Raw genomic sequence first — 26,962 nt, forward strand, 5'->3', positions numbered from 1 at the left:
GGGGGGGGTGGGGTGTGCTCACTATAATAGCTCTTTAGCAAGCCCTAGGAACATTATTTCTTAATCTGACAATAAAGAAGTGTTGAAGATTAAAGTTGGTAATGGATCCTCAAGCTCTTTCTGGTCAGATAGATGGCCAATATCACAACCTCAACGGAGAAACTTCGGTGTTCAGTATCTGTATTGGTTAAGGATTGCCTGATATAGCGGGAATCTAGTATTCACTTGGATTGAGATTTCTCACCTTCTTGAAGGTGAACGTTCTGACCGGGTTTAGACATAGTGGAGGTTGATTTAAAAGGCCTTGTTTTACCTCAATCTTTCTTCTCCTTCCTTAACGCCAAAGGAAATGGTGATGGTGTTTCCTTGAGCAGTTCTTACAGATTTTTGGAGGAAGAAAGTGCCCAAAAGGGTAGAAGTTTTAATTTGGTCCCTTGGAGAAGGAGACTGGTTAAAGAAAGGAACCTCATGTTCTCTCTTCCCCCAAGCTGGTGTAATCGTTGTTAAAGCAGCTATTTTGCTGTCTTTCGATCCTAACGTCTGATTTGGTCTTGCCCGGCTACGGGTGTCTTGTGGGGAGTGTGATACCAAGGAATGCAGAGGGTCTTTATAGACAAGTCAAGAAATTGGGATTTTTTGTGAGGTCTAATTAATTTTATTCTTTTAAAGGTTTACTCTTTCTTCTCACTTTTTTCCCCCAACTCTCTTGTATGCCACTTCTCGCCAATTTATTTGAAAGTCTTGGTTTCGCCTAAAAAAGTCTGAAGAAAAAAATAGTTGAATCTTAAATTTTTCATAGGCATCGTGAGCAAAGTCTGCAAAGGTGATTTGGAAAATTCAGACGTATAGTCATTTTTTGAACTAAATATTTATTCAACAACTTCTTTGGGGAAGGGAATTCGCTGTGCATTGGAGTTAGACCCAAAGAAAATTCAATTTTAGTAACTTAGGCTTTGTTTGGTAACCGTTTGCTTGTTTATTTTTAGTTCTTGAAATCCAAGTTTATAAACCATAAACCAACTTATTGGTTTCTTTGTTCTGTTATCAAGCAAAGTTATGAGAACTAAAAACTTATTTTTGTTTAGAATTTAGCTAAGAATTCAAATCTTTTCGTACAAAAGATGGAAACTATTGTAAAAAAATTGGGTGAAAACAAACACAATTTTTAAAAACTAAAAAACGTCTAGTTTGATAACAGAATCTTACTGAGATTTAACATCAATGGAGTTGGTAAAGGCTTATACGTTCTAATAAAATCACGACCTTTAGTTTGTAGAGACCCTAGTTTGTGCAATGAACTATCAAGGACTAAATCTTTTTTTTTTTTTTTTAATGATAGAATGAGAATTTGGGCAAGCGGTTAGCCCATGGCTACCCCTTCTTGGAGGCTGAGGTTGCATACTGTGCTCGGCATGAGTACTGTGAATCTGCAGTAGATTTCATCGCCAGAAGATCACGGCTCGCTTTCCTTGATACAGATGCTGCTAATCACGCATTACCTCGAGTAATCGAGATATTAGCAGATGAACATAATTGGGATAAGAAAAGACAGAAACAAGAACTACAGAAGGCCAAGCAGTTTTTAGAAACTTTCAAGTCTTCAAAGAATGCTCACTTCCACGATGGAAAGCACAGTTAGTGAGTACCTTTAATGCTTTGTTTTTGTTAAAATATTTCAGTTCATACATGTTCATGATCATGATTTGCTTGTCGGAATTCAAGGTTTTCAACACCCAACCAACCAACCAACCAAGCAGAAAGTTTTCAAGAAAACTCAGCCCTCCACTATAATAAACTCTTCATCAGGTGCAAAATAAATATGCTTTGCATCTTACCTTTAACTTGTGATTGCTCTAGGCTGATATAGTGCAGCCTAACACATAACAAAAGAATAAGTTACTCAAGATTGGTTTATTTATTATTTTAAAAATCGCTTTCTCTCATTTTGCTGTCCATTTTGTATGAACTTTTAAGAATTTCCAGTTATAAAAATTATTGGTAATTTGGTTACTTTTTGAAGGCTATATTACTTTTTGTGATCTTGATCTAAAGATTACCTATTTTTTCATTCTTAATAGAAGGACCAGAGTGAAACTACTGAGTTCATGGTCTTGTTTTCAATTCAGAGCTCTGTCCATAATTCATATTTAGTGTTTGTTTAAACATGAGGGGCTGGCTGAATGCTTTAACCTTTTTGGAAGTCAAAGTGATGATAAATAGGTGGAGGCTTTGCTTTAGTGGGGAGAGCTGTATAATCAAGCATAAGAAGAATATGAAACTTTGAAATTCAAAATATTTGAAAAATTAAAGAGCTTTGCTTAAAAAAGATAGGCATGTTAACCTAGATTAAAGGAATTGAAGTTTTTAAAATATAGCTAGAAAAATGCAATGTAGAAGTTTTTTTTTTTTTTTTATGTAGGAATGTGTACCAACAATCTTTTAGCTAAATAGAAATATTGTAACGGTTAAATAGTCAAGTTATGTATCGAACGTGTTTATCTTAATTGTTAATAGTCAAGTCATGTGCAGACGTGTATATCTTAACCGTTAAATAGTCAAGTTATATGCAAACTGACTTGAACATATGTAATAGAATCTGTAATAGAATCTCTAAATGAAACATATATTAAACTCAAAATTACAATGCTACAAACTATTTTTTGACGATTTGGTCCAAGAAACTCGGTTGATTGTCTCCCAACTTTGAGGCCAAATTCTATCCCTTACCCTTCTCCATTTGCCAAAGATTAGCGTCCCAATTTCTTAGGGCGGGAATTAAGTGATGGGGGTGCACATGATTAATATCTATTACATTTTTAGTTGTTTCTAACATAGGTTAATTATATCACTAAGGTCAGATTGTCTATCTTTTGTACTCGTAGGTTGACTTCCCTATGAATCCCAACTAAGGTCTAACAAACGTGCACTTCCCTTATGTATCCAGCCACTTCACTTATGTGAATAGTCGTGGTCTCGTCTTTTTTAGTAGTAGTCTAATGTTCAAACAATTAAATTCAGTCTTTGAGCCTCTATAACATAAGAAAGAGTTCCGCTTCTCTTGGGAGAACAAATAGGAGTGAGTACTACCATTTATAAGTGTTTTATAATCCAACGAAAATGGTAGTTTTTTTAAAAACAAAATCATTTGTGCAATTTAGTACAACATTTTAAATGTGTTTTAAAAATGTGAGAAACATACCAATAGACTACGAGCAATCAATATATATATTGTCACCCTTAACTGTGGTCGGTACAATGACATCGAAAGATGACTTTTTTATAATCATCAGTTTATTAACGTTACTTATGTTGATCAAAGTTTTCTTCATCGATCATTTCAGCATAGTATCACCTCCCCCGACTTATCTCATGTCTCTCATCTCACGCCATTAACCGTCTTTGGGTGCGTAGGCAATCTATTCCTCAAGAGAATCAGCCATCAAATATTAGTGTGTGAATTTTGAATGTAATCTATTAGAACAACTCGTCACTAATTCTTTGGCAAAATTGAAATTGAAGCATACTCCGGAGAAAAATGTTTCCATTATCAGAAACTGCAACTTGAACTCCAATGAAATCTTCCAACTTCCTTGTATTCCTCCTTGTTCTGAAATCTTATGTCTAAATGTGACAGTACATATTTCTTCCCTTCAGTATTCTACATATCGTTAGATGATATCGTACCGTTAATAAATACTCTTATTTTATGGCAAACAATGAAGGAAGGTAATAAGAAAATTTTTACATACAACCGTATGTACAGAAGTTTCCATTCGGTCTCCGCTTATCGGGCACGGATTCACTTTAATCATTGACAGAATTCAAGATTTCCTATCCCCACAAAGAACAAGAGAGTCCTCATGTGTGTTAACAGTTGACATTCATGACCTCAGCACAGCCATGTCCCAACGATGACTTCCCCAATTGAGGCATTCAATAATTTGATGGGTGGGCTTACCATGAGCTCGGAGACCAGGATCCCTTTCCCAGAGTAAATAGTTTAATAAAAGAGAGAGAGGCCGAGTAGGAGAAAGAAAATCGGAGTCAAGGTTATACTTGTAGATCCCACATTGGTTGGAGAGGAGAATGAAACATTCTTTATAAGGGTGTAGAAACCAAACCTCTACCTAGCAGATCCATTATAAGGATATGAAAACCTTTTCCTAGTAGACACGTTTTAAAGAGAAGTTCGAAAGGAAAAGTCCAAAGAGAACAATATCTGCTAGAGGTAGACTTGGGTTGTTACAATACGAATACGAAGCCTGAAGATCTAATAGAATCACAAATCAAATTCCATATGGAAAAAGGATTTAAGCATTTCAGATATTCTAGAAGAACAAAATTTTCAGGACTATTTAGAAGGGGTGGAAAACAATGCAGGCATGAAGAGATTCTATTCAAAACAAAATTGACAAAATGAGCACAAAATATATAATGGAGAGACAGAGAATCATAAACCATATAAGCTATGAAATGAAAAAGTCTCATTTCATTGATGGAGTAAAAAAATTATCCGCCCATTAGGGTTAATGAAACCAATATTGAGGGGAAATTTCCGTAACCTGTTCAAATACAGCATCACAAATCAAATTATTCTCCATTCTCCATGGTTGAAGCAAAACTTTCCTTTTCCTTTTTTTGTCACTTCCCTGGACGTGTAAAAGGAAGTTTTTTCAACCAGTTCAAATTGATAACTAAGAAAGGGCAGCTGTCAATAAGCAAATGAAACAAATTGCCAGAAAGAAATTAACTTCCGCCTTACTCTGTAATTCCTGGACATGAAATCCCGTCAAAATTCAATATTTATGATGGAGCAGAAATGCTAAACCGAAAGCCAGTTTTTCCACGATCATGCTCTTGTTGCTTCAATATGTAGTAGAAGTTCCCCTGTTCATAAAACCAAACTAGAATAAGTAGTAAGTACATAAAAGATCGAACAGCATTCTACAATAGGTGTCCCTTTTCCTGTTCAAAAGAAAATTATACGGTGGAAACAGCAAGCATGACATTATATAGGATCCATAGAGACCACGCCTTTTCTTTATACACAAAAACAGAGATCAAACCCAGACCAAAAAATTAGGCACCAAAACAAAAAAAAACACACGAATCAGAGATTACGACTGACCTCTAGGCGGAAGAGTCTTGTTGGAACCACAATCCCAACTCCTACAGAGGTACGGAATGTTTCCATGAACTTCTGAAAAGAGAAACTACGAAACTCATTCTCTGTCAACTTAGCAAGGTTCCCTGCACCAGCAAAGATGTGTCCGTGGATCCCATGTTCTCTTAACCAGCGAAGTGGGAGGTCAAATGAAAGATCAGCAAAAGCAGTGACTGCAAGATCCCCTCCAACAAAATCCCTTCCAAGAGCATCATTGTCTTTACCCTTATTTTCATCTCTAACTTCGCGCCTTGGCTCAGTTGGCCCCATTCCACGCGTCTTAAATCCCCACACAGTTGTGGGGCCTCCAATGGTGCATACTGGAGAGAAATCACCACCTAAGAAAAAGCGTTCTGGAAGGGATGATGGCTTGTTCAAGAATCCATTTCCCCAAGGAAGGACAACACCGGCAGAGACTCCAAAGTTCATGGCAGCACGATCAAAGCCGAAAGGAATGGCATACCGTAGATCAAATTCCTGTTAAACGTTGGAAACAGAGTTTTCCTCAACATTGAACGAAGCAAGTATTGCATGGTACAACTATGAATGTCCAACAACGAACTGTTAACTACATGCAGGCTTACGCAAATCTTTTGTTGTTACAAAAGACACAAAAAGACAAGAAGAAAACCTGGCGGACAAATCGCAAGCTCCGGTGATCAGGTGCAAGGCCACCAATTTGACTAGTAGAAACAAAGGCATATCCTCGAGTTGGCCTCACTGCTGAATTCCTCTTGTCAACCTTAAAAGTATATTTTAGAGAAGAAAGTAAACTATTTCCAAGTTGTCTCCTTATTGAATTAGATGCCATCTGTGAAGGGTCAGTTATGGTGCGCCATCCAAGGTTGTATCCCAAATCATGATACTTAGTTGAATATAAACCAAGAGAAAGACCTAAAGACCGCTCTTTGTAAGATGAAAACTCCATCCAATCTTGGGAAAGTAGGGATAGTCGTGCCACCAAAGGAGTCATCAATCGCTTCAGCCTAGGTAAATAAACACCGGCACTCACCTCAGATGTTTGATTAGGACCGTAGGCCAAAGAGCCATCCCATAAATCCCCATATCCAAGCCAATTTTTATACTTAACAGAACCTTCAAAAGTCCACGAACGAGCCTACAAAAGCATTATACCACTTCAAACTTCCCAATAGAGGTAGCAAGCCAAATAGTACATGCACGAATTCCAATTATACAAAAAAAATTATCTAAGGGAATAATAGTCTGGTTCTGAACAGTGAGATCACAAAAAAAATAACCAGAGTTAAAGAACTCAGAGTTCCTAATTGTTATGTAATAAGCATTAAAAAGTTCGATATCCATAGTAACGAGGTTTGGTGCCATGAGTAAAGTTTCTGAAAACAATGATAAGAGTGGGAAAAAAAAAATCTTGATTTCACATTACTAGTAACAGAGAAGTGTGCTTTGGTGGTTACACACGATCAACAGTATGACCCTCCTTCCAATCTACTTTAATTCAAGACACTACATAGTTCACTTCACTCTCATACTCATATACTGAATAATGACTCGAACAAACAACCATTCTTAAGGCAAGAAATGAGTGTAAGATCACCAATTTAACGACCTTCATGCTCCAGAACAGTTCTAATGAGTTTTATGCCCACATAGTATATAAGGTACAAAATACAGGGAGCATACGATCAACATTGTTTACTACCTGGGAAGCTCACTTTTAGATTCTAATTTGCAGCAAATCACTTCTGTCATATGTTAGGGTATACAATTTGCATATCTGAAAAGGGAACCACGACAAGCACAAGCCACATAAAGGATATTAAAACATTTAGATTTAGAGGGGTAGACAACTATATCAATGCAGGTTTTTTCTTCCATCTTCGGTAATATCTTATCAAACAACAAGCTATTGATTAACGCATTAGGCACAAATATCTACATATATACATACAGAACAAAATCCTACCGCAGGTTTTGTGTAAGCACCGCATTCGCCGGAGAGAGGGTTGCCCGCCTCCACAACCTCGATAACAACATTTGCGGTACCAGGTAGCTCTGGCGGGCCTGAATCAAGAGTAATCTTGACAGAGTCGAAGATCTCGAGCCTCTGGAGATTGGCATTGGCTACGCCCGCGGCCTCCAGCAGTTCTTGCATAGTTGAGGCATTCTTAATAGCCTCCACTTCGGCCTCGATTAGAGAATCCTTGGTCTTCGAGTTTCCCTTGATCAAAATATCATGAACCCGAAGTCTGACCTTCTCCTTCCTCATTCGCTCAACCAGATTCTCTAACTTAGACCTCTGAGCAATCAACCTAGAAGCATCCAAAATAGGCTTCCTCCGCGGCGGTTCCTCATCATCGTCATCCTCATCATCCTCATCTTCCTCGTCTTCTTCCTCATCTTCAACTTCCTCATCTTCTCCATCGCCATTTTCAAAATTGGAAGGTTCACGCTCTACCTCCTCCTCCTCCTCCTCGGAGCTCGTTCTTATCGTATTTTCCCCTACTTCCTCGGAGCTTTCCATTTACAATGATTAAGAAACAGACAGTAATTTCCAATTGTTGAATGAACTCACTCGAAAATCGCAGATTCTGAAATGAGAACGATTGGAGCAGTATTCTCTCGGCGGTTAACGATCAATCCAGCAGAAATGAAAGAATCCAGCCCTGGCTTCAACATACAACGACGCCTACTTTGCCCTTTTTTTCCATTACTCAGAATTCAACAAGAAACCAATGCTGCCTGCGCGAACTCTGATTGATTCATCGGATTCTAACTCCATGGAAAAAAGCGCGCGTTTAACCCACGCGTCTGGGAGAAATGTTTTTGGGCCTCGTGAGCCCAATGGTTTTGGGCCTTTGGAGTCTGGGCCTTTCTTAGTAAGAACCAACGAATTAGGGTTCAAAATTATAATAATTTCCTCAAAATTTTTTAAAATAATCTTAAAAAAATATTTTTACTACTCTTAAACTTTTAATTAAAAAAATAATATACTTAATTATTTTAAAATATTAAAAAATATTTTTATTGTTAATATTATATTTAGAAAAATATCCTTAAAATATTAAAAATAATATTAATACCTTTCACCTTCATTTAAAAAAATTATTGTTATCATTAATATTATAATTAAAAATATTTATATTATTAACATCTCCGACCTTTATTTTAAAAAATTATAGTCAATATATCGATATTAACGTTTAAAAAATAGTTTAAAATTTTAAAAATAATACTAACATCAATATATAAATAGAAATAGTTTACTCACATCTTCGCTCTCAATCTCTCAAAACCTTCGTTCGCGCCATTCCTCGCAGCTCCTGTTCTCTCTCCCTCCAGTTCCGCTTCCAACGCCTCCTCTTCATCTTCATCTTCGTCGGAGTTCAACATCGCATTCGCGCCCCCAAACTCTTAGCCCAAATCGAAGTTGAAGATCCTTTTCAGTTCATTGATCGAAACACCGGCGGTCAGCTCATCATTCTTTGGGTAGTTCGCGGCGGAGATGGCACTCTCAAGCTCCAATAGCATTCGCCTACACGGTTTCTTCAATCCATGTCAGAGGATGAAACCAAGCCCAAGAAGAAGAAAAATTCTGCTGATAAACGCGTACCTGAGCCCCCAAGCATTCGAAGGCTGCGCGGAGATTTAACAATGAGAATATTAGCGATTCGTCACAACGTCTCGTAAAGTTCTTGCTGCCGCTGGAGGTTTGTGCTTCTCACTCTTGATAACTTTTTTAAGTGTATCTACCAATCTTCCGATGGTTGTTTAGGCGAAGTGCTAATTATGGCTAATAGAAGATCGACGTGTTCTGTTACAGAGCATTCTTTCTTGCTTTTTATTTACTATTTACTTGTTTCTGTTTTGTGCTTGGTGTGGTGGCTAGTCGTCTTTATTTGGGCTCTTTTCGAAAAATATTTAGTTACGACAGTGGGTTTTGTCTATAGGATGGGCTCTTTTCGAAAAAATATTTAGTTACGACAATGGATTTTGGCTATAGGATGACAGGATAGGATAGGTTGTGTATTCTTGGTGGGGAGTCTCACATCGACTAATTTAGGGGATGATCATGCGTTTATAAGTAAAAAATATATCTCTATTGGTATGAAGACTCTTGAAGAAATCAAAAAAAGCCTAAACTTAAAGTGGACAATATCATACGATGGTGGATTGTCAAGGTTATTTACAGATACACGTTTAGCTTAGTATCATTGCAACATGCCTAGTTGCAAAACTTGCAAATGTAGTCGTGCAAATTGATTCTAAAATGATTTTACTTGGCCCAATCTTCATACCTATGGATAGAATGGAGATATTGAACAATCTGAGCAGTTTATACACCATTGTTATGCGATATATGAGCTTAATTATAGCCTCGATCAACAACTATATTAACAGAAGCTCCAATCAATTGAGCAGAGAAAAAGTTGATAGAAGCTCAAGCTCTTCTATCCGCAGCCTTCTTTAATGCGTACCCTTCTTTTTTTCACTGTATATATACTTTTCGATTTTTCTGTTTGATAGTTTGTGCTCTGTTATTTGTTATTTGTGGTTGGTTGATTTGAATCAAGACATCAATTCTGCCATAAGTTTAAAGAAGATGAGAAGAAAATGTTTTCAAAATTATCAAAAAGAAGTTTGAAGGATGAGACATTGAAGAAGAATAAGTTTAATTTTCTAATACATATTGCTTTTAAAATTTTGAATGTTTGATTTCTGAAAATGCCAACATTTCGCTCCATAACTGTAGGTACATTGCAGCAATAGATGGTGCCTTTGAACCTGATATGAATCAACCCAAACACTTAGTAGCATCTATTACATTAGTCGAAGGAGCAATTACAAGAAGCAAAGTAAAGAAAATTCAAGAGACTCTTATATTATATCTTCAAAGGTTGGTCTATGTACAAGTAGAATTTTTTTTTTTACCCCAACGTCTTTATAATATTAGTATTTATAAAATATTAGTATACAAATAAAGAAGAGAATGATATGAAAAAAAAAAATAATAATAATAATAATAATCATGTAGTGGAATATGGAGCAGCAATAAATACCACCTAACTTTGAAAATGTTTTGAGACTAGTTAACTACCATTTATGACTAGTGATGTATGTAGTTTTTATTTTCTTCCATGTTTATTAATTCGAAGTCCTTGATAGTTTAACTATTTTTGTCTATTTAAAGAAATGTAATATTCAAGTTTTATCATTTTGAATACAAAACCTTGTGTTTTGTTATCTTTGTTTTCAAATTTAGGTTTGAAGTTAAGCCGATTCATTGAATTAGTTTTAATGAAGCTAACTCTGGAGTGAGTCGTCTTGCTAAGAGTGATTATCATAGATTCAAAATTCGATCTAAAATTATTCATTTTCTAACTATCTCTTAGTTGGAATCATTAGTTAGGTTAGTTCTATTGGTGAAAGTTTACAAATAAAGGACCTCTAGCTTTGCAAACTCAAAATTTCACAAATTGACAAACTTTAAGATATGCAATAAGTTATAGCTGCTAGAGGTCCTTTTAAGATCTTTGCAAACTTTCACAGATAAAGCTAAAATAATTCCAACTCAGAGCTAGTCAGAAGAATGAATACTCTCAGGTATAACTTTGAATCTATGATGATCACTCTCAGATGCAAGACGACTTGCTCTAGAATTAGTTTGATTATGCTTATTTAATGAATCAGTTTAACTTCAAACCTAAAGTACATTTGAAAAAGAAATATAACAAGAAAAGTTTCAACAAACACAATTTTATATTCAAAATGATAATCATATTACATGCTTTTAAATAGTCCAAAATTATCATCCAAACATAACTTTAATTCAACTAACAAGGGTTTGAGTTAAAATATATTAAAAGAAAATTGAAGAAAATAAGAATTACGATAGTAAAAATGGTAGTTCAACTACTAAAGACATAAAGTCTTCCAACCTCTTTCCACCCCATATTCTCTTCTTGATTTGATAAACTAATTATAAAGACATTTAGGCTAAAAAAATCTGTCTCTTGTGTATTGATTAGCCTTCAAAGATGTAAGGTAAAAGTTTCTTGAATTTTTCTTGTCTTAGCTTCTTGTAATTGCTTGAGTACATCCCAAATGGATTAATGGTTTGATTCATATCACACCAAATTCTATAGAGTTGCTACCACGACAATCAAATGTATCAAGGCATCGTGTATGATGGTGCTTTATTCATCCATATTATAGTTTTTAAATGTCTATGCACTCTCAAATCATTCATTCCTTCTTGTTTGATCTAATTGGTCTTGGAGCAATGATTGCATAGACCTTCAAAGTTTCTTGGTTTGTAACTAAACCCAGTCTGTGAAGGAAAATATATTAATACCTGTTTTCTGCATGCGGTGCTTGTAATGCATTAGCTCCTAACTAACTTACTGTGCTTTTGTTGGTACATGAAGGAAGGAACCATGAAGTTCGGGAACTTGTAAAAGCTGCTGGTCTAGAGGTTAGCATCTGTCCTTATTTAAGGTACTGGCCCATTACTGTGATACTATCCCACCACGGCCATATAAGATACAAATTAATATTGTTCCACTTCTTTCATAATACTTTCTTAATATATATATATATATTTCATAAGAAACAATTTCATTCCTGGTATGAAATTAGGAGGAATCCGCTCCAAAGGAAATGTAACAGCCCAAGCCACCCCTATTAGATAGGGTCCTTTTTGGACTTTCCCTTCAAAATTTTAAAACGCATTTGGGAGAGGTTTTCGTACCTTTATAAGAAATGTTTTGTTCTCCTCTCCAACCTATGTGGGATCTCATAATCTCACCCCATTTGGGGGCGCAACATCCTCACTAGCACACCGCTGCTTGGTGTCTGGCTCTAATACCATTTGTAACTGTTTAAGCCCGCCACTAGCTGATATTGTCCTTTTTGGATTTTTCCTTCTGAACTTTCCCTTAAAATTTTTAAAACGTGTCGACTAGATAGAAGTTTTCATACTCCTATAAAGAATGTTTTGATAACTCCCTCTAAATCTTAGCGTTGTTAGCTTAACTCTCTATTTAGTCCCACACTTCAATTTTATCAAGATCTATGTACTATCTGAAATAACTCAAGATCTGGGAACATGGTTTTTGTCCAGATTCCAACTTTGCACCGACTACAAAACTGCCATCCGTTGTCACCAAAATGAAGCATCAAAAAACAAACGGACAGCAGAGCCTCTCTTGTTATACAGTACCACCAGAATCGTCCTTCAGACTGACAAAATGGATATTATTCAACTGGATATTGATACCATCCATTAACTCAAACTCCAACAGGTACGAGATTCCCTAATTCATTTCAACTTTCTGGGTTTTTACTGAGATTGAAAAGTTACTGTAGAAATAGAAATGACTATGTAATCTTGATGAATCGGGGTGAGAATTTAAATTTTTGACTTCTTGGATCAAAACGTACCCCTTAGTTGAACTATTTTTCAAACATAGTTATGCTTGATTTAACTTACATTTAAGAGGTTAGTTTAATATGATGTCAAAATTTTCATCGTATTATATATTTAAAAATTAGTTCGAAAATGCTAACATGCTGCAAATCTTCCTGAAAGAGAAGGGTGCCTTCGGGAACGTGGATATAGGTGGTGTCTGGTTGTCATCAACTCGTACCAATAAGTGTTGGGTTAAGTCCTGCAACGAGCGCAGTATTTATTTACCAATTGGAATCTTGAGCAGACTACCGGTAATTAACTGAGGAAGGTGAAGATGACGTCAAGAATGATTTAGTTGAAGAAAAGGTATTGAATAATGTATATATTTATTACGATTGGCTATATTAAGTCATTAAATATCTCCAATAAATCTATAACTTATTGAGGAATAATTCATCTCAAGTTGGTTATGAGCATAAATATTTCAATAAATGTCAAACAATAATTTCAATAAGAGGGATTGTCCTTTTTTAAAACCTTGTGAGGAAAACATTGCATGTGCTATAATGCTTTATACTCAAGTTCCTTGTAAAATCTTTGCAAATATAAGTGTCCTACAACATTATCAATGAGACCTATGTCTCTTGAGGTCCCTACAATTTCTACATCGAGACATGATGCACCAATTATTGACCTCTCACTTTCAAACCCGTAATTAATATATTTTATTTTAGAGCTATAGACCTCACGAGAGAGATCGTCGATCATTAATCGCATAGACTATTTTTGCAATAAAATCATTTTTAAGTCATGTGCTGATATCGAAATGAGATAGTAGACCTGTTAGTAGTTAAAATTGTTGCTATATTAGTATTGTTTAAGTGAATACGGTTCAAAATAGAAAAATTCAGTCTCTCTCTATTTTTATTAGTCGGAAAATAAATTTGAAAATATAAATCTTTATCGTCCTCTCATAAAGTGTTTCATTGATCACGATGCATAAAAAAATGATTTCTTTAATTATTTATAATTTTGAACGAAGGGTAAAAATTGATAGGTTCGAAAGTTTTACGTAGTTCTACATCTTGCTCGTATCAAGCTATTGTCACTATCAGCGATATTATTTTTATCCTTAAACCTTCAAAATATATATTTTTATTCTAAATTTTATTTTATTTTGGTCTATCAACTTTCAAAACAATCATTTGATTATAGACAGAATGTTAGTCTTTTATCTTATGGTATGTACACCTACTTAAATCTATATAATTAATTCATTAATGTTAAAGTATGGACTAAAATAATTATATTTTAAATATGTGAAATAATTTTTTTTTAATTTTAGCAATAATAAAATTAAAAAATCAGAAATAAGTCTTTATAAATCAAACAAAAGAAAACAGATATTTTGTTTAATATATTTTTCCTTTTAAATAAAAATTATTTATTTATTTTTATTTTGAGTTATGCTCATTTTTTTAATATTTAAAAAAAATAAAACTCACAATTTAAAAAAAATGGAAAAGAAAATCACAAACAAACAGACAAATTAAATAGGGACAAGAAGAAAATACACTTTTAGTCTTAGTTTTGACATAATAAAGTCGATTTATTTATTAATTATTATTTAAAAAAGAAAAAAAGAAAAAAAGAGGGATTGTTGAATTAAAAATAAATAAATAAATAAGTGACATTTTTATTGGTTACTATTGGGATTAAAATAAATGCCCATTTAATTAAATAGCTATAAATTTAATTTAATTAATAAACGCTGCCGCCCCAAACGTTACCCATTTGCCAACGCGGGAACCATTTCTCTCTCTCTCTTCTTCTTCTTCTCTACGTGCCGGCCTTAACTTCTCTGATATTCGGCCATGGAGTCGTCATCGTCCTGTAAATGTGTGTTCGATCCTCGGTGTTCGATTCCATCTGAAGCTTCGAGCTACATGCTCTGATCGGAGACTTTGATTTGGAAGAGAAATGGCTTCGCATGGTGGTGGTATTGGCAGTAATGGTTTCAGGTCTTCTTTGAGGTCCGAGAGGCAAGGTATTCATCATCATGTTCCGCTTTCTCCTGCTCATAATAACTCCTCTGCTTTCCCCATTGCTGCTTCGAAAAGTGTTGGTCATGGACAGAGTTTCAGTTCATCTGCACGTAATAAAGCGTCAACTATTTCTCGACGCTCAGTTACTTCGACTTCAAGGTCTCATTCGTTTGACGCCGATGAAGGTTTTGATATCTGTCTCTTTTTATCTCTCTGTGTTTGTTTATTTGCTTGCGCGGCTTGGATGCTTGCCGTGTTGCTCTGTTTCTGACTGTTATTGGTTCAATACGTGTTAGGCGTTCTGTTACATTTGGAATGTGTTAGTCTGGTTTTTTTGTTCCCATTATGCGTCTTCTCCCTGAGGTTATGATATCTTTACATTCTTAAATGAGTATGAACTCGCGCATCTCTGTTTGACCCTGAGTTTGCAAACTTCATGGTTTTGTTTTTGCGGTGTGAGGATGTTTGCCAGCTGAGCAAAAGCGGATTGTACGAAATTGGATGTTAGCCTTTATAGAACTCTGCTACCATTCAGAAACTCGTTTACCAAATGAACCAATAATATAAATACGATAGTTCAAGGAACTTATGCGGGAACGTATTAAACTCACAGTTCGATGTTGTAATTGTGTACATTCTTTTTGTTACTAAACTTTGTTCGATGCATATGCCTGTTCTCTTGTGATGAGCGCAGTACGAGAAGGGTTAACATGCCGGATATTGAATTAAGAGAAAGGCGCTTAAAGAATTTGTAAAGTATACAAAGACGAATATTTTCTCCGATGCGATCATTTTGGAAGGTCTAATGACTAAAATGATCAAATGTTGACGCAATATGATGATTGCTATCTCAGTCATTCTGAAGAGATTTGATTGATAACTAACAGAGTTTTTGTGTGAACTCCGTTGGGTGTTGGTGGGAATTTAAACGGTTAGTGGAAAAACAGTGAATAGTAGTCCGCAGAAACTCCACGGAGATGATCCTTATCTGGAACAGTGATGCTTAAGATAGTCCCTGGCCTGTGTAAATTCCAATATGAATACCTATAGGTTTCTTCTTCTCAGTTACGTGACAAATTCTTACTAGAAGTAGTTGAATTGTATATTTGTCGATTTAAAGTCTTGGGCAAATATTTTTACTGTTAATGATTTAATATATACATAGCATACAATATGATTAATTTGATGAGAGGTGTTATTTTCCTTATTAAATATCAATTTTCTTCCATCCCTTTGAAATCTTATCCAAACCAGGCTGCTTTGACAGTCATCTAAGCATCATACTCGAATTATCCATCTTTAGGGTGATCATTACATCTGCATATACTAAAATGGTTAGCTTCTCTGGTGAATAAATTTTGAAAAGGATTTTCTTGCATTTGCGAAGCTAGCATATCTTCTTGGTATAAGGATCAAGGTTTGATGTTTTTTTTCCGTGAATCTTTTGATAGATTCTCAGCGGGTGAGAGTGGCTGTTAGAGTTCGACCTAGAAATGCTGAGGATCTCCTTTCAGATGCAGATTTTGCTGATTGTGTTGAATTACAGCCAGAGGTAATTTTCAACATAATTACAAAATTATATCATGAAAATCTTATATATTCATCAATAAGTTGGAGTTTTTGCTTTTTGACATGGTTCATGTGTTGGATAAAAAATATTTAAAATTTATATCTCTAGTATACATAATATCAACAGCCATCAATTCATCATTAGGCACGAGTTACTAATGTGCTTCCAAGTCTTGTTCTTACTTTTCTTTTGTGGGAGCTGTGCTCATAACGATCTTCTTCTTTTTGTATCTTTTTATTTTACCATGTAGCTGAAGCGGTTGAAATTGAGAAAAAACAACTGGAGTTCTGAGTCATATCGTTTTGATGAAGTTTTTGCCGAATCTTCTTCTCAAAGGCGTGTATATGAAGTGGTAGCAAAACCTGTTGTTGAGGTTAGTGACTGAAAAGCGAAATCATTGATAATTCTTCAAATTTCATGTTTGATATGTGTTGTGGATCAAAGGTTGTGTATGTGCATGTGTGATCTTAATTTTCATAGACATTTTTTAGTGTGCTTCCCCTATCTGGTGGTTCTTCTTATTGTACAGATAACTATCATTTCATCTTTTTAGTCTTTACAGACTATGCTAGTTAATATTTATATTAATAAGTTTGATGTACTTTTTGCAGAGCGTGCTAAATGGATATAATGGCACAATTATGGCTTACGGTCAAACAGGTACTGGTAAGACTTACACACTTGGAAGGATGGGTAAAGAAGATGCTTCTGAACGTGGTATCATGGTTAGAGCTTTGGAAGACATCATTGCCAATGTATCTCCTACTTTGGACAGCGTGGAGATTTCCTATTTGCAGGTACTATCCACGTGTGCCTTTATGAATGGTAATTCTCATACTACTTTTTGTGAATCTTTCTGATTGTTTTGTTTCTGAGTACTTTACTTTGAACAGTGGAAACTTTAGTAGATTTTTGCAGCCATTTACTTGATAGATTGATGCAGTTTTTATTTTCTTGAACTTGCTTTATCGTTCTACTTTAGTTGGTTGATTTAGGATCGATCTTGATCATTTAAAATTGTTTAGGCAAGACTGGAAAGCTGTGAAATGCTGGAAGCATATATAAAAGGCTGATATTATTGGATTGGTGAATTCCACAAATTTGAGCAGCAAAATATAGATTTATGCTAAGTTGAAATTGGCCTCCTGTCTTGTTTGCTCTTCATATTCCAGCTCTTTATCTTCATATGAATATTTTGAGCTTTGCTAATGGTGCAACATAATCTATTTACGCTCTTTTAAGTAAATCTCTAAAATTTTCAATCTTATAAAAAATAAAAATTTGAAATCAAATACGTCAGCCTAATTATTTGCTTAAAAGAGAAGTCTGCAAGTTGAGGTTTTTTTCTCCACTATTATTTTTTTTTTTTTGGTTATTTGCCGACGAACTGAAATTAAAAGGGAAGAAAATCCAAAATCTAGTTTCTATGAACAAGCCTGAATCTCTGTATCTTATACATTTCGGTCACAAGAATGTAACCGTTGGCATGCTAAATAGCTTTTCTTTGGACTACTAAAGATTTTTTTTCCAGAGGAGTGAGAATCTCTACAAGTTTTCTAATGTATGTGGGCAATCAGAATTTACTGTGCTCTATTTGTTCTCAGTTGTATATGGAATCTATTCAAGATTTGCTAGCTCCTGAAAAGGTCAACATCCCTATTAATGAAGATCCCAAAACTGGAGAAGTATCAGCTCCTGGTGTTACTGTCGTCAAAATTCAAGATATAGATCACCTTTTACAATTATTAGAGATTGGTGAGTCTAATCGCCATGCAGCCAATACAAAACTGAATACAGAAAGTTCACGAAGCCACGCAATTCTTATGGTTGGTATTCAGTTAGACGTTAATATTCATCAATGGTTTTTAAATTTGTAAATAGTATATATTATTTATTGATTTGTGCTTCATAGGTCTATGTACGAAGGGCTATCAGCAAAAGAATTGAAGATATGGCTGCTTCCCAAGGAATTGACAATGCAGTTGATATTCTGGGTGGTAATGGCGTACCAATGATTCGGAAAAGCAAGTTGCTGATCGTGGATCTAGCAGGATCAGAAAGAATAAATAAATCTGGTTTGTTTTTTGTTCTTTATGGCCACTACCAACCATCCCTTTTCTCCGTTTCTTTTAATGTTTTATCTTTGTTTTTTTTTTGTGGTAAAACTGTCTGCATGAACAACTTGCTTAACTTGTCCTTTACTTGTACTTTACATTGCAGGAAGTGAAGGTCATTTACTTGAAGAGGCAAAATTTATTAATCTTTCACTTACTTCTCTCGGAAAATGTATCAATGCATTGGCGGAAAACAACACTCATATACCCACCAGAGATTCTAAGCTTACAAGACTTCTTCGTGATTCATTTGGAGGTTTGACTCTGGAAATCTTATTTTCTCTGATTCTCTCATGACAAGTTCTATTAAAGAATATATACCTCCAATGTCAAGCATCGGTGACTATATAGAGTTTCTGTTCCTCCCTCATCATGTCTTTTATTGTTTCATGATGTTAAAATATTCTCAATTTAAATTTGCTTATTACATTGACAAGTAGATCAGTCGGTTGAACCATATGTGTTGATTGGTATACGTCCTTGGCTATTTTATATTTTTTTTCAAAGAATTATAATTTTGACACAATGTTCTATTGCTGGTTATTTATAAGCAGGCAGCCTTATGAAAAGTGAGACCTTTCTTTATTTATGTTCTGTCCTCAGACATTCTCTTAATTTGCTTATGAGCTAATGACAGTTTTAAATCTGTTAGGTTCTGCTAGGACTTCTCTCATTATAACAATTGGACCGTCTTCAAGATACCATGCAGAAACTGCTAGCACAATAATGTTTGGACAACGGGTGAGTTGGATGTTTTATTGTATCTTCTGTTTCATCCCCATACTATAATCATCCGTGTTTTCAAAACCTTTTATAAGGAATCATACCACAGAGCTTGTTCCCTCTTTCTATTGAATTGGATAACATAAGCTCTCATTTTTTTTTCCTCCGTGATAAAATTATGATGCTAAAGTGTGGATGTGTGGGGTATACAAAATTGGATTTGTTGATATCTGTGGAGTGCTGATGACTTCATATCTTTAAGTAGTGGAATGAAGCTCACAGTTAGCCACGATACTTAATGAAGAAAATTTCCTTGAACAAAACTATCTCAGAGTTGCACCGAAAGTCTCATTTGGGTGCTGCAAACATCTATATTCTGCCAACGAGTGGACATGGTGTGTAAAAATTAAGATGAAAAAGACGACCTCTAAGTTTAAGACTCAGACAAGACTCTGTTATTATAATCTCCCCTCAAACCAAGAATACTATAGTGTCATTGTTATTGATATCATATATTTTTCTTAAAAATAAAATCAGAGACTTTCATTAATGAAGGTAGAAAACAGGTCACAATGGATTCAAGAAAATAACAACAAAAGCAGCCACACCGGAAGCATCTTTGTATAATTGGGTTTATGGTTATCTTTTAGAATCTTCAAATTTTATAGAATTTCAGTTGGCATATGTTACCTAGGCATTCATTTCCTAAATGATTGAAAGTGTATTACCTCTGCTACCATCCTAATCATGAATTAGAATATTTTGCTTCGTTTGTATATTAATTTCAGGACATTAATAAGCTGCTAATTTTTTTTATCAGGCAATGAAGATTGTGAACATGATAAAACTTAAAGAAGAATATGATTATGAAAGTTTATGCCGAAAGCTTGAAATTCAAGTAGACAATCTCACTGCAGAAGTTGATAGGCAGCAAAAGTTAAGAGAAAATGAGAAATATAAGCTGGAAAAAGAGCTGAGAGATTGTCAAGCCTCCCTTGCCGAAGCAGAAAATAGTTTAATTACAAGGTCTGAGGTAGCCATCTCTCCTCTTTCTGAGTTACTTCTTTGCTACCAGTATTTCATTTACAATATGGCTTTAGAATTCTTTGATATTTCAAGGGATTTCTTTAGTTCCTGTGTGAGAATCTTGTTCTGGTGATTTTTATTTCAGTTGCTAGAGAAGGACAATAGGCGAATGGAAAAGGAGATGGCAAATCTATTAATCGAATTGAACCGTCAAAGAGATCGCAATGACCTGATGTGTGATAAAGTTAGTCATCTGGAAATGAGCTTAGAACACAGCAAGGTATTATCATCCTGATATAGAATATACTTCTTTTCGAACATTTTCATTTTGGAACCATTTATTTTTTCTGTTGAATAATTCATAATGCTACATTATCTTATGGCCTAGCGTGTGTTGATGGTGTAAGTCATTATCGCTTTTTTTTCTTTATTGGAAAAGAAACAACGAGATATATTATCACAGGAGGGCAAAGGCCAACAACCTAAGGACTGGGGGATGAGAGAGCCCCCGCCCAAGGAACTACTTATAAATCGCCTATCCATCCAAAAGAATCAGGGGTAAAGGGATATTACAAAAGAATTTTCTACAACTATGCCTCCGCCAGGAAACATTTAGCTGAAAACAATCCCAAAAAAAAAAAAACTCAAAAGAAGAAGACTTATCTTAAAAAAAATTATCCTTTATCACTTCAGCCACAATCTCCATAAAAGGGTTATTGAAGCAAACCGTCAAAGGACACCAGCTTTGTTTCCAACCGCCATCCCCTCAAGGATGCCAGCAACCACCCATTCGCCATGTTGGGGAGGCAAAGATGAACATCAAAAAGGTCCAGTAACTTTTTCCAATAGCGTCAGGCTCAAGGACAATGCAAGAAAATGTGGTCCATGGACTCTTCACTACACCGGCAAGGAGAGCTAATAGAAGGACCCAGAGGAAGGCGAGGACTTCCTTTTTTGGAGCGTTTCACGTGTATTCAAGCTCTAGCGCAATTGACCAGAGGAAAATTGTCACCTTCTTTGGGACTTTGAAATTCCGAATCAACTTTGTCAACGAGCACTTTTAAACCAGTCTAACCGCTACGATTTACAGGGGAAATAAGAACTTTGCACATAATCTATGATGGCCTATTGAGTATGGGATATGCTACATTTTATATTGATGTTACGCTTATTAAAAATATTAGTTTCTTGTCTGAACTTTACTACTGCTTACTACAGCATTATAATTAATAGTTGACGATAAACACCTATTCTTGTATCTGTAGTCTCATAGTGAGCTAAGCGAGGGCAGGAAATATTATAGACCACGTTTTGTGCATTGCCGTTTTACCTGTAGGCTGTAGTCCGCAAGGTATATGTGTGTCACTCGAGTGGCACTGTCTATGGGTTATGTTCAACGAATTAGGATTTTTTTTTTTAATTTTTTTATTATTGAGTAGAACCTTAAAGAGGCACCAGTTAAGATGAATCCTTTTTGTCGCTGTGTTGCTTCTCAAAACCAAAAAGTTCTGCTATTTTCATTCATTTTGGTCCCAAGTTTTTTTATAACCCCTTTGGTCACTAGTTTTGATCTGGCCATATTTTCCTCCAGCTCCTTGTATCTTTTTTATTGGTAAAATATGGTTTCTTATCCCAAGGAGAAAAAAAAAAACAAAGAAAGGATCGATTAAACTGGAATATAGAATCCTACATATAGTTCTTAATCTTACTTTATATAATAACTAGCTCAGTATCCAACTATTCTATCAGGCCCTTAGTACGGTAAATAATGGCTTTTAGGTGGGGATATATTTTCTCTGGACCAAAGAGGTAATGAGAATAATGGTCTCTTTTTATGTTCTGGCAGCAACATCAACTTGAAAACTACACGTATCAGAAAGTTTTGGCCGATACCACTCAAATGTATGAGAAGAAAATAGCAGATTTGAAGAAACAGCTGGAAGTTGAGCATGCTCGTTCTGTTAGTACCAAGGAAGAGTTAGAAGTTATGAAGAAAGTCTTATCTGAACACAAAAAGTCGATTCAGGTCAGTATATTCATCATTTGGTAGAGGAAGCCTTGCCTTTGCTTTTGTTTCTTTAGCTATTTCTTCATCATTGCTATTTTACCAAGTATTAAATATCGTATTATTATTGTGAATTTGATATCAGAGCTAAATACTACTGCTAGTTTTGTACTTCGTTGTAGCTTTTAGTCGCAAAGTTTATTTGCTTGCTAGTGTACGGATTTTTCTGATTATGTTTTGATTGATTTTATTTGATACTTCTTTTTCTTTTTGGTTTCCACTTGTTTATTAAACGTTCTTGAAATTCTGCGTTTCAATTGAAAATGAAAAAGGGGTGACCTCAGTTATTTATTACTTTTTCTCCCCTTTTTTCCCTAGAAAAAAGGGTTGTCACACACATGGAATTATTTGACCTCATGCAGTTCATTTACTACATCTATTCTTTATTTATTGTTCTTCTTTGCGGTGCATAGCATCATGAAACAGAGAATTCAGCGTATAAGAAGGCACTTGCAGAAACCACTCAGAGATACGAGAACAAAATGTCAGAACTAACAAAACGATTAGAGGATAAGAACGCTCACCTCGAAGTTTTAGAAGAACAGCTACATTCAGCAAAGAGCTGCCTAAGTCATCATCAAAATTCAATGCAGGTTAGCTCCTTTTATACCATCCTAATTGAGACCAGATTCTTCTTGCCCTCATCATTGTCCTACACACTTGTTTTGTTGGATCTATGAGCAGGAAGAAATCGAAGAACTCAAGAAAAAGTTGAAACATTCTAGCCAGTCGCATGAAAACACTCTCATGGAATTTCAGTCCTTGAAATCAGAGCATAAAATTCAAGTGGAAGAGAAGGTATGCTAGCTGTTAATCTGTTAATGGATGATGAGTTATTTAAAAATCCATGTATTTTTTTTTAGGAGAAACTGAAGGAAGAACTTTATATCATGAGGCAAAAACTTCTATCAGAAGAGAAGCAGAGGAAGACTATTGAAAATGAATTAGTCCAAATAAAAAGGACCGTACCCGTGAGTGAGAATGATTTTGAGGTAAATTTTGTCGTACACTTCCCCTTTATCCAAATCGTTCTAGTTTCTGATGGTCTTCTGTTCTGATTCATTGATCACAGGATAAGAAATCGTATATGAAGGATAATATACATAGAGAACCCTCCAACTTGGGAACTCCCATGGGCTTTCACAAGAGGGGTCAATTGAAAGAGACCAATTCTGGTCAGCGTGCAACAATTGCAAAAATATGTGAAGAAGGTAAGATGATTGTTAGTCGACTCGAATTTTGATTAAAATGAACATTGTTATGGACTCTTTCAAGATTCTGAAAACCTTTTATTTTAATCTGAATTGAAATTGTAATTATCCTAATGGAAGTTCATTTGCTTGGATTCCAGTTGGTCTTCAAAAGATTTTACAATTGTTGACTTCCGAAGACACTGATGTCCAAGTCCATGCTGTGAAGGTGGTGGCCAATCTTGCTGCTGAAGGTGACATCATCTCCCCATAATTTCTGTATTATTGATCGTGTCCATATGGTTTATCAAAATTTCTTTTCTAGGGATTGTTTTACTCCCTAATGAATGGCTTTTTCCGCTCTCGCTGCTAATGCACTAGAAGTTGAGAATGTTTGGATTATAAACTGATGGTCTTTATCGATTTCAGATTCAAATCAGGAGAAAATCGTAGATGAAGGTGGCTTGGATGCTTTACTTATGTTACTGCAGTCATCTAGAAATATGACAATTCTCAGAGTGGCTTCGGGAGCTATTGCCAATTTAGCAATGAATGGTAAGCCCGATGACTTGGTTCAGTGTAATTCTAATGATCTTTTTGCAAATAGAAAAATTTCTGTTACATAGAATTTGAATTTTGTGAGATGTCCAAGAAGCTTATCTGTTATACGTCCCAATTTCTATAAATCTTTAACTGCCCAAGCCCACCTCTAACAGATATTATTCTCTTTGAGCTTTCTCTTCTAGGCTTCTCCTCAAGGTTTTAAAACGCGTCTACTAGGGAGAGGTTTCCACACTCTTATAAGGAACATTTCGTTCCCTACTCCAACCGATGTGAGATCTCACTATCCACTCCCCTTGGGGGTCTAGCGTCCTCGCTAGCACACCGCCCAATGACTGGATCTAATACCATCTATAACAGCCCAAATCCACCGCTAGCAGATATTGTCTTTTTTGGACTTTCCCTTCTGAGCTTCCCCTCAAGGTTTTAAAACGTGTCTACTAGGGAGAGGTTTTCACTCTTATAGAGAATATCTCTCCAACCGACGTGGGATCTCACAATATTCATCTATCAGAAAACGGTGTCGTCCTTTCTAAGATATTGCAAAAATTACATGCCATTTTTTCCAATTCATGCACTACACATTCCGTTGATTTTATAGCTTATATTATTTTTTAATACTACGATTCTTCTTTTGATTAACAATTCATGCACTACACATTCCGTTGATTTTATAGCTTATATTATTTTTTAATACCACGATTCTTCTTTTGATTAACGCCGAATGGAAGGATTTTTTGTAATCCTCTTGGCTTCCTTTATATCTTTCCTTGTGACCTGATAAAATTTTGTGATGTCAATAGAAGGCTTTTTTAATTGTTGCATAACCTCCTTCAGCTTTTTTTTCCCAAGTAAATAAATTTATGGCTGACATAATGGCATCCTAATTGATCTTCATACACAAATGTAGCCACATGCTATTGTATCTAACAATTTTCAATTTTCAATTTTAATCAGAGAAGAATCAAGCCGTAATAATGAGCAAAGGGGGTGCCCAGCTATTGGCAAGAACAGCTTCCAGAACAAACGATCTCCAAACTCTTCGTATGGTTGCTGGTGCCCTTGCTAATTTATGTGGAAATGGTAAGCTTGCTCCATCTTGTCCCACTTTCAGAATTGGGAAGTCATATTTGGAAATGTTTTGAAGGCTGAATTGGATTATCCTGATACTATAATACACACTTTCTTTCGTGGAACAGTGCTCTAATTCAAAATTTTCAGGTTACTGCGATAGAGATTTATAAATTTTTATTCTGAAATTTTTGCTAAACAGAAAAGTTGCACAAGATGCTAAAGGATGATGGAGGAATCAAGGCTCTTCTGGAAATGGTTACATCCGGAAGTAATGATGTTATTGCGCAAGTTGCAAGGGGAATGGCAAATTTTGCCAAATGTGAATCGAGGGGAATTCTTCAAGGTTTACTACATGTTTTTGTTGATGCAATTCGTGTCTTAACAGAAACTACATACATCTTCCTTTTCACCAAAGTAACACTTCTCCATTGCTGCAGGACGCAAGAAAGGCCGTTCTCTGCTAATGGAGGAGGGTGCCCTTACTTGGTTAATCAACAATTCTCATACAAGTTCTGCATCAACTCGGCGCCATATTGAGCTTTCCCTGTGTCATTTGGCACAAAATGGTAAGGTTTCGAACCTCTCATCTCTTAGTCAACATCTCTTAGTCAAGAGTATATCTATCATATATGAAATAGTTAAGGGAATCCTCCCACTCATCCATTCTGATTAATCAGAATCAGACAAAATTCTATTGGGTTAATTGGGTGCTACACGATAGATTTTTATCCTATCCTATATTCTACAAAAAAGACATTAAGATAAATAATCCCGACACGCTGTTTAGATTTATTTATGATCCTCAAGAAGCCATATGAGATGAAAATCTTGTGTATGATTCTGTAATAGCGATAAGAACATCGATGTTATTACCGACTATGATTATCCAACCGTTCGATTACATTTGATATCAATCAAAATATGATTTTTGGGGTGGAATTTGGAATCTCCCACTAATCCATTATAGTTTGTCATACGCCACAGAATAATATTTCAATTATCAAACTAGGTAGCTAAGTTGTTCGAATTTGTCGTAAAATTATTTGCCACAAATATCATGCCTGACCTTGTAGTAAAGGATGATGGCAAAGTTTAGACGCACACACAAAACTCTAATGAACAATATAGCTTTTACAACTTGTGCATCGCTGCTGCTAAGAAAGTTATATCTAATATGTTGTATGTGCAGAGGAAAATGCTGCAGATTTTGTGAGCCATGGAGGGGTGGAAGAGTTGGAGCGAATATCGCGAGAATCCAATAGAGAGGATATCCGTAACTTAGCGAGGAAGATGCTGAAACTAAACCCAACATTTCAAGCTCATTAGGTACACAATATGATAATAACCTCAAAATGTACAGCTTTCTAAACTTGCTTTCTGTTTTTGAAACATCATAAATCTATGTATGTCTGTACCCTCTAATTTCACAAAACAAATACCACCCCGAGTTTTTTTAGCAGGGCAATCACCGTAAAAAATCAAGTTTTATTCCTTTCCATCAACTTACTTGGCAGGTGGGTCAACTTTTAAGGTAAAATTTTAGTTTCATCCTATTCAAGTGTTAATTATTACCATTATGGTAAGTTTTGTGAGATTTAATTTCATCGCATTAAGAACTAGTTTTGGTTAATATGTAAATTTTGAAAACTAGTTTTGGTTAATATGTGAATTTTGAAAACTTTTATATTTATAGAAATATTTAGAGTCATTTAAAATGACTTTTTAAATATTCATAAATACAAATACTTTTTAAGCATTTGAAGAAGTGTTCTAAATTAGGACCTTAGTTGATGAATTTATTATTAGAAGATGAATATTGAAATACTTATTCAAGGGGATAAATCTATCCAACTGTCTAAAGTTAAAATTTTTTAATTTTTTTGAATCCTTCACGAACATCATAGAAAATATGATTAAGATATTTGCATATACAAATGGTAACCTTATTAATGAAGGTGCTTGTTAAAAAAGGTCGACGACTGAAGTTCGATAAAAAAATCAACCAAAGGAAAATTATTGATCTAAATCAAATATAAGATT

General features: G+C 35.1%; 3 protein-coding genes and 1 long non-coding RNA gene across 7 annotated transcripts in view; 3 read left to right on the top strand and 1 right to left on the bottom strand.

Moving 5' to 3' along the window:
- The window catches only part of LOC111489330 (glycerol-3-phosphate dehydrogenase SDP6, mitochondrial), a 6,606-nt gene extending 4,596 nt beyond the window's left edge, over positions 1 to 2,010 (top strand). Inside the window, exons 6-7 of one of the 2 annotated variants that reach the window (XM_023137493.1) lie at positions 1,340 to 1,638; positions 1,723 to 2,010. In XM_023137493.1, coding sequence (XP_022993261.1) covers positions 1,340 to 1,638; position 1,723 — 300 coding nt within the window. In that variant the 3' untranslated portion in view covers positions 1,724 to 2,010. Of the gene's footprint in view, positions 1 to 1,339; positions 1,640 to 1,722 lie in introns of those variants that run through there. The other variant, XM_023137494.1, reaches the window with a different exon arrangement.
- A 2,454-nt stretch (positions 2,011 to 4,464) lies between these two features.
- Positions 4,465 to 7,907, bottom strand: LOC111489331 (sorting and assembly machinery component 50 homolog B-like). 2 transcript variants are annotated; one of them, XM_023137496.1, is made up of 5 exons: positions 7,110 to 7,907; positions 5,796 to 6,281; positions 5,129 to 5,641; positions 4,763 to 4,887; positions 4,465 to 4,649 (listed from the first exon to the last, which is right to left on the bottom strand). In XM_023137496.1, exons 1-4 carry the CDS (start codon positions 7,665 to 7,667, stop codon positions 4,804 to 4,806), a joined length of 1,641 nt encoding a protein of 546 aa, XP_022993264.1. In that variant the 5' UTR covers positions 7,668 to 7,907; the 3' UTR covers positions 4,465 to 4,649; positions 4,763 to 4,803. The 2 variants fall into 2 exon arrangements, with proteins under 2 accessions (XP_022993264.1, XP_022993263.1); XM_023137495.1 differs by having other exon boundaries at positions 4,465 to 4,887.
- A 526-nt stretch (positions 7,908 to 8,433) lies between these two features.
- Positions 8,434 to 13,062, top strand: LOC111489332. 2 transcript variants are annotated; one of them, XR_002719360.1, is made up of 4 exons: positions 9,969 to 9,999; positions 11,572 to 11,618; positions 12,267 to 12,447; positions 12,735 to 13,062. It is a non-coding gene; the product is annotated as an uncharacterized LOC111489332 (long non-coding RNA). The 2 variants fall into 2 exon arrangements; XR_002719359.1 differs by lacking the exons at positions 9,969 to 9,999; positions 12,735 to 13,062 and adding an exon at positions 8,434 to 8,853 and having other exon boundaries at positions 12,267 to 12,321.
- A 1,264-nt stretch (positions 13,063 to 14,326) lies between these two features.
- Positions 14,327 to 26,358, top strand: LOC111489329 (kinesin-like protein KIN-UC). The gene is made up of 21 exons (XM_023137492.1): positions 14,327 to 14,784; positions 16,051 to 16,151; positions 16,420 to 16,542; positions 16,781 to 16,966; positions 17,774 to 17,995; positions 18,082 to 18,244; positions 18,390 to 18,539; positions 18,936 to 19,024; positions 19,827 to 20,039; positions 20,178 to 20,312; positions 21,879 to 22,058; positions 22,511 to 22,690; positions 22,782 to 22,895; positions 22,961 to 23,089; positions 23,170 to 23,308; positions 23,449 to 23,541; positions 23,717 to 23,842; positions 24,806 to 24,931; positions 25,122 to 25,265; positions 25,360 to 25,488; positions 26,112 to 26,358. The coding sequence occupies exons 1-21, from the start codon at positions 14,535 to 14,537 to the stop codon at positions 26,246 to 26,248; spliced, it is 3,129 nt and encodes a 1,042-aa protein (XP_022993260.1). The 5' UTR covers positions 14,327 to 14,534; the 3' UTR covers positions 26,249 to 26,358.
- The last annotated feature ends 604 nt before the right edge of the window (positions 26,359 to 26,962 follow it).

The sequence above is a fragment of the Cucurbita maxima genome, unplaced genomic scaffold (assembly GCF_002738345.1).
Source record: "Cucurbita maxima cultivar Rimu unplaced genomic scaffold, Cmax_1.0 Cma_Scf00014, whole genome shotgun sequence".
In the NCBI taxonomy this organism is placed as follows: Eukaryota; Viridiplantae; Streptophyta; class Magnoliopsida; order Cucurbitales; family Cucurbitaceae; genus Cucurbita; species Cucurbita maxima.

What these genes read in the sequence shown, in the direction of transcription:
- LOC111489331 (XM_023137496.1), bottom strand. Translation starts at nt 7,667, where the DNA reads ATGGAAAGCTCCGAGGAAGTAGGGGAAAATACGATAAGAACGAGCTCC. An exon ending in GTGCTTACACAAAACCTGCG is followed by an intron (nt 6,282 to 7,109) that starts GTAGGATTTTGT and finishes ATGCTTTTGTAG; the next exon opens with GCTCGTTCGTGGACTTTTGA. An exon ending in CAAGACTCTTCCGCCTAGAG is followed by an intron (nt 4,888 to 5,128) that starts GTCAGTCGTAAT and finishes TTTTATGAACAG; the next exon opens with GGGAACTTCTACTACATATT.
- LOC111489329 (XM_023137492.1), top strand. Translation starts at nt 14,535, where the DNA reads ATGGCTTCGCATGGTGGTGGTATTGGCAGTAATGGTTTCAGGTCTTCT. An exon ending in TCTTCGTGATTCATTTGGAG is followed by an intron (nt 18,540 to 18,935) that starts GTTTGACTCTGG and finishes TAAATCTGTTAG; the next exon opens with GTTCTGCTAGGACTTCTCTC. An exon ending in AAATTCAAGTGGAAGAGAAG is followed by an intron (nt 22,896 to 22,960) that starts GTATGCTAGCTG and finishes ATTTTTTTTTAG; the next exon opens with GAGAAACTGAAGGAAGAACT.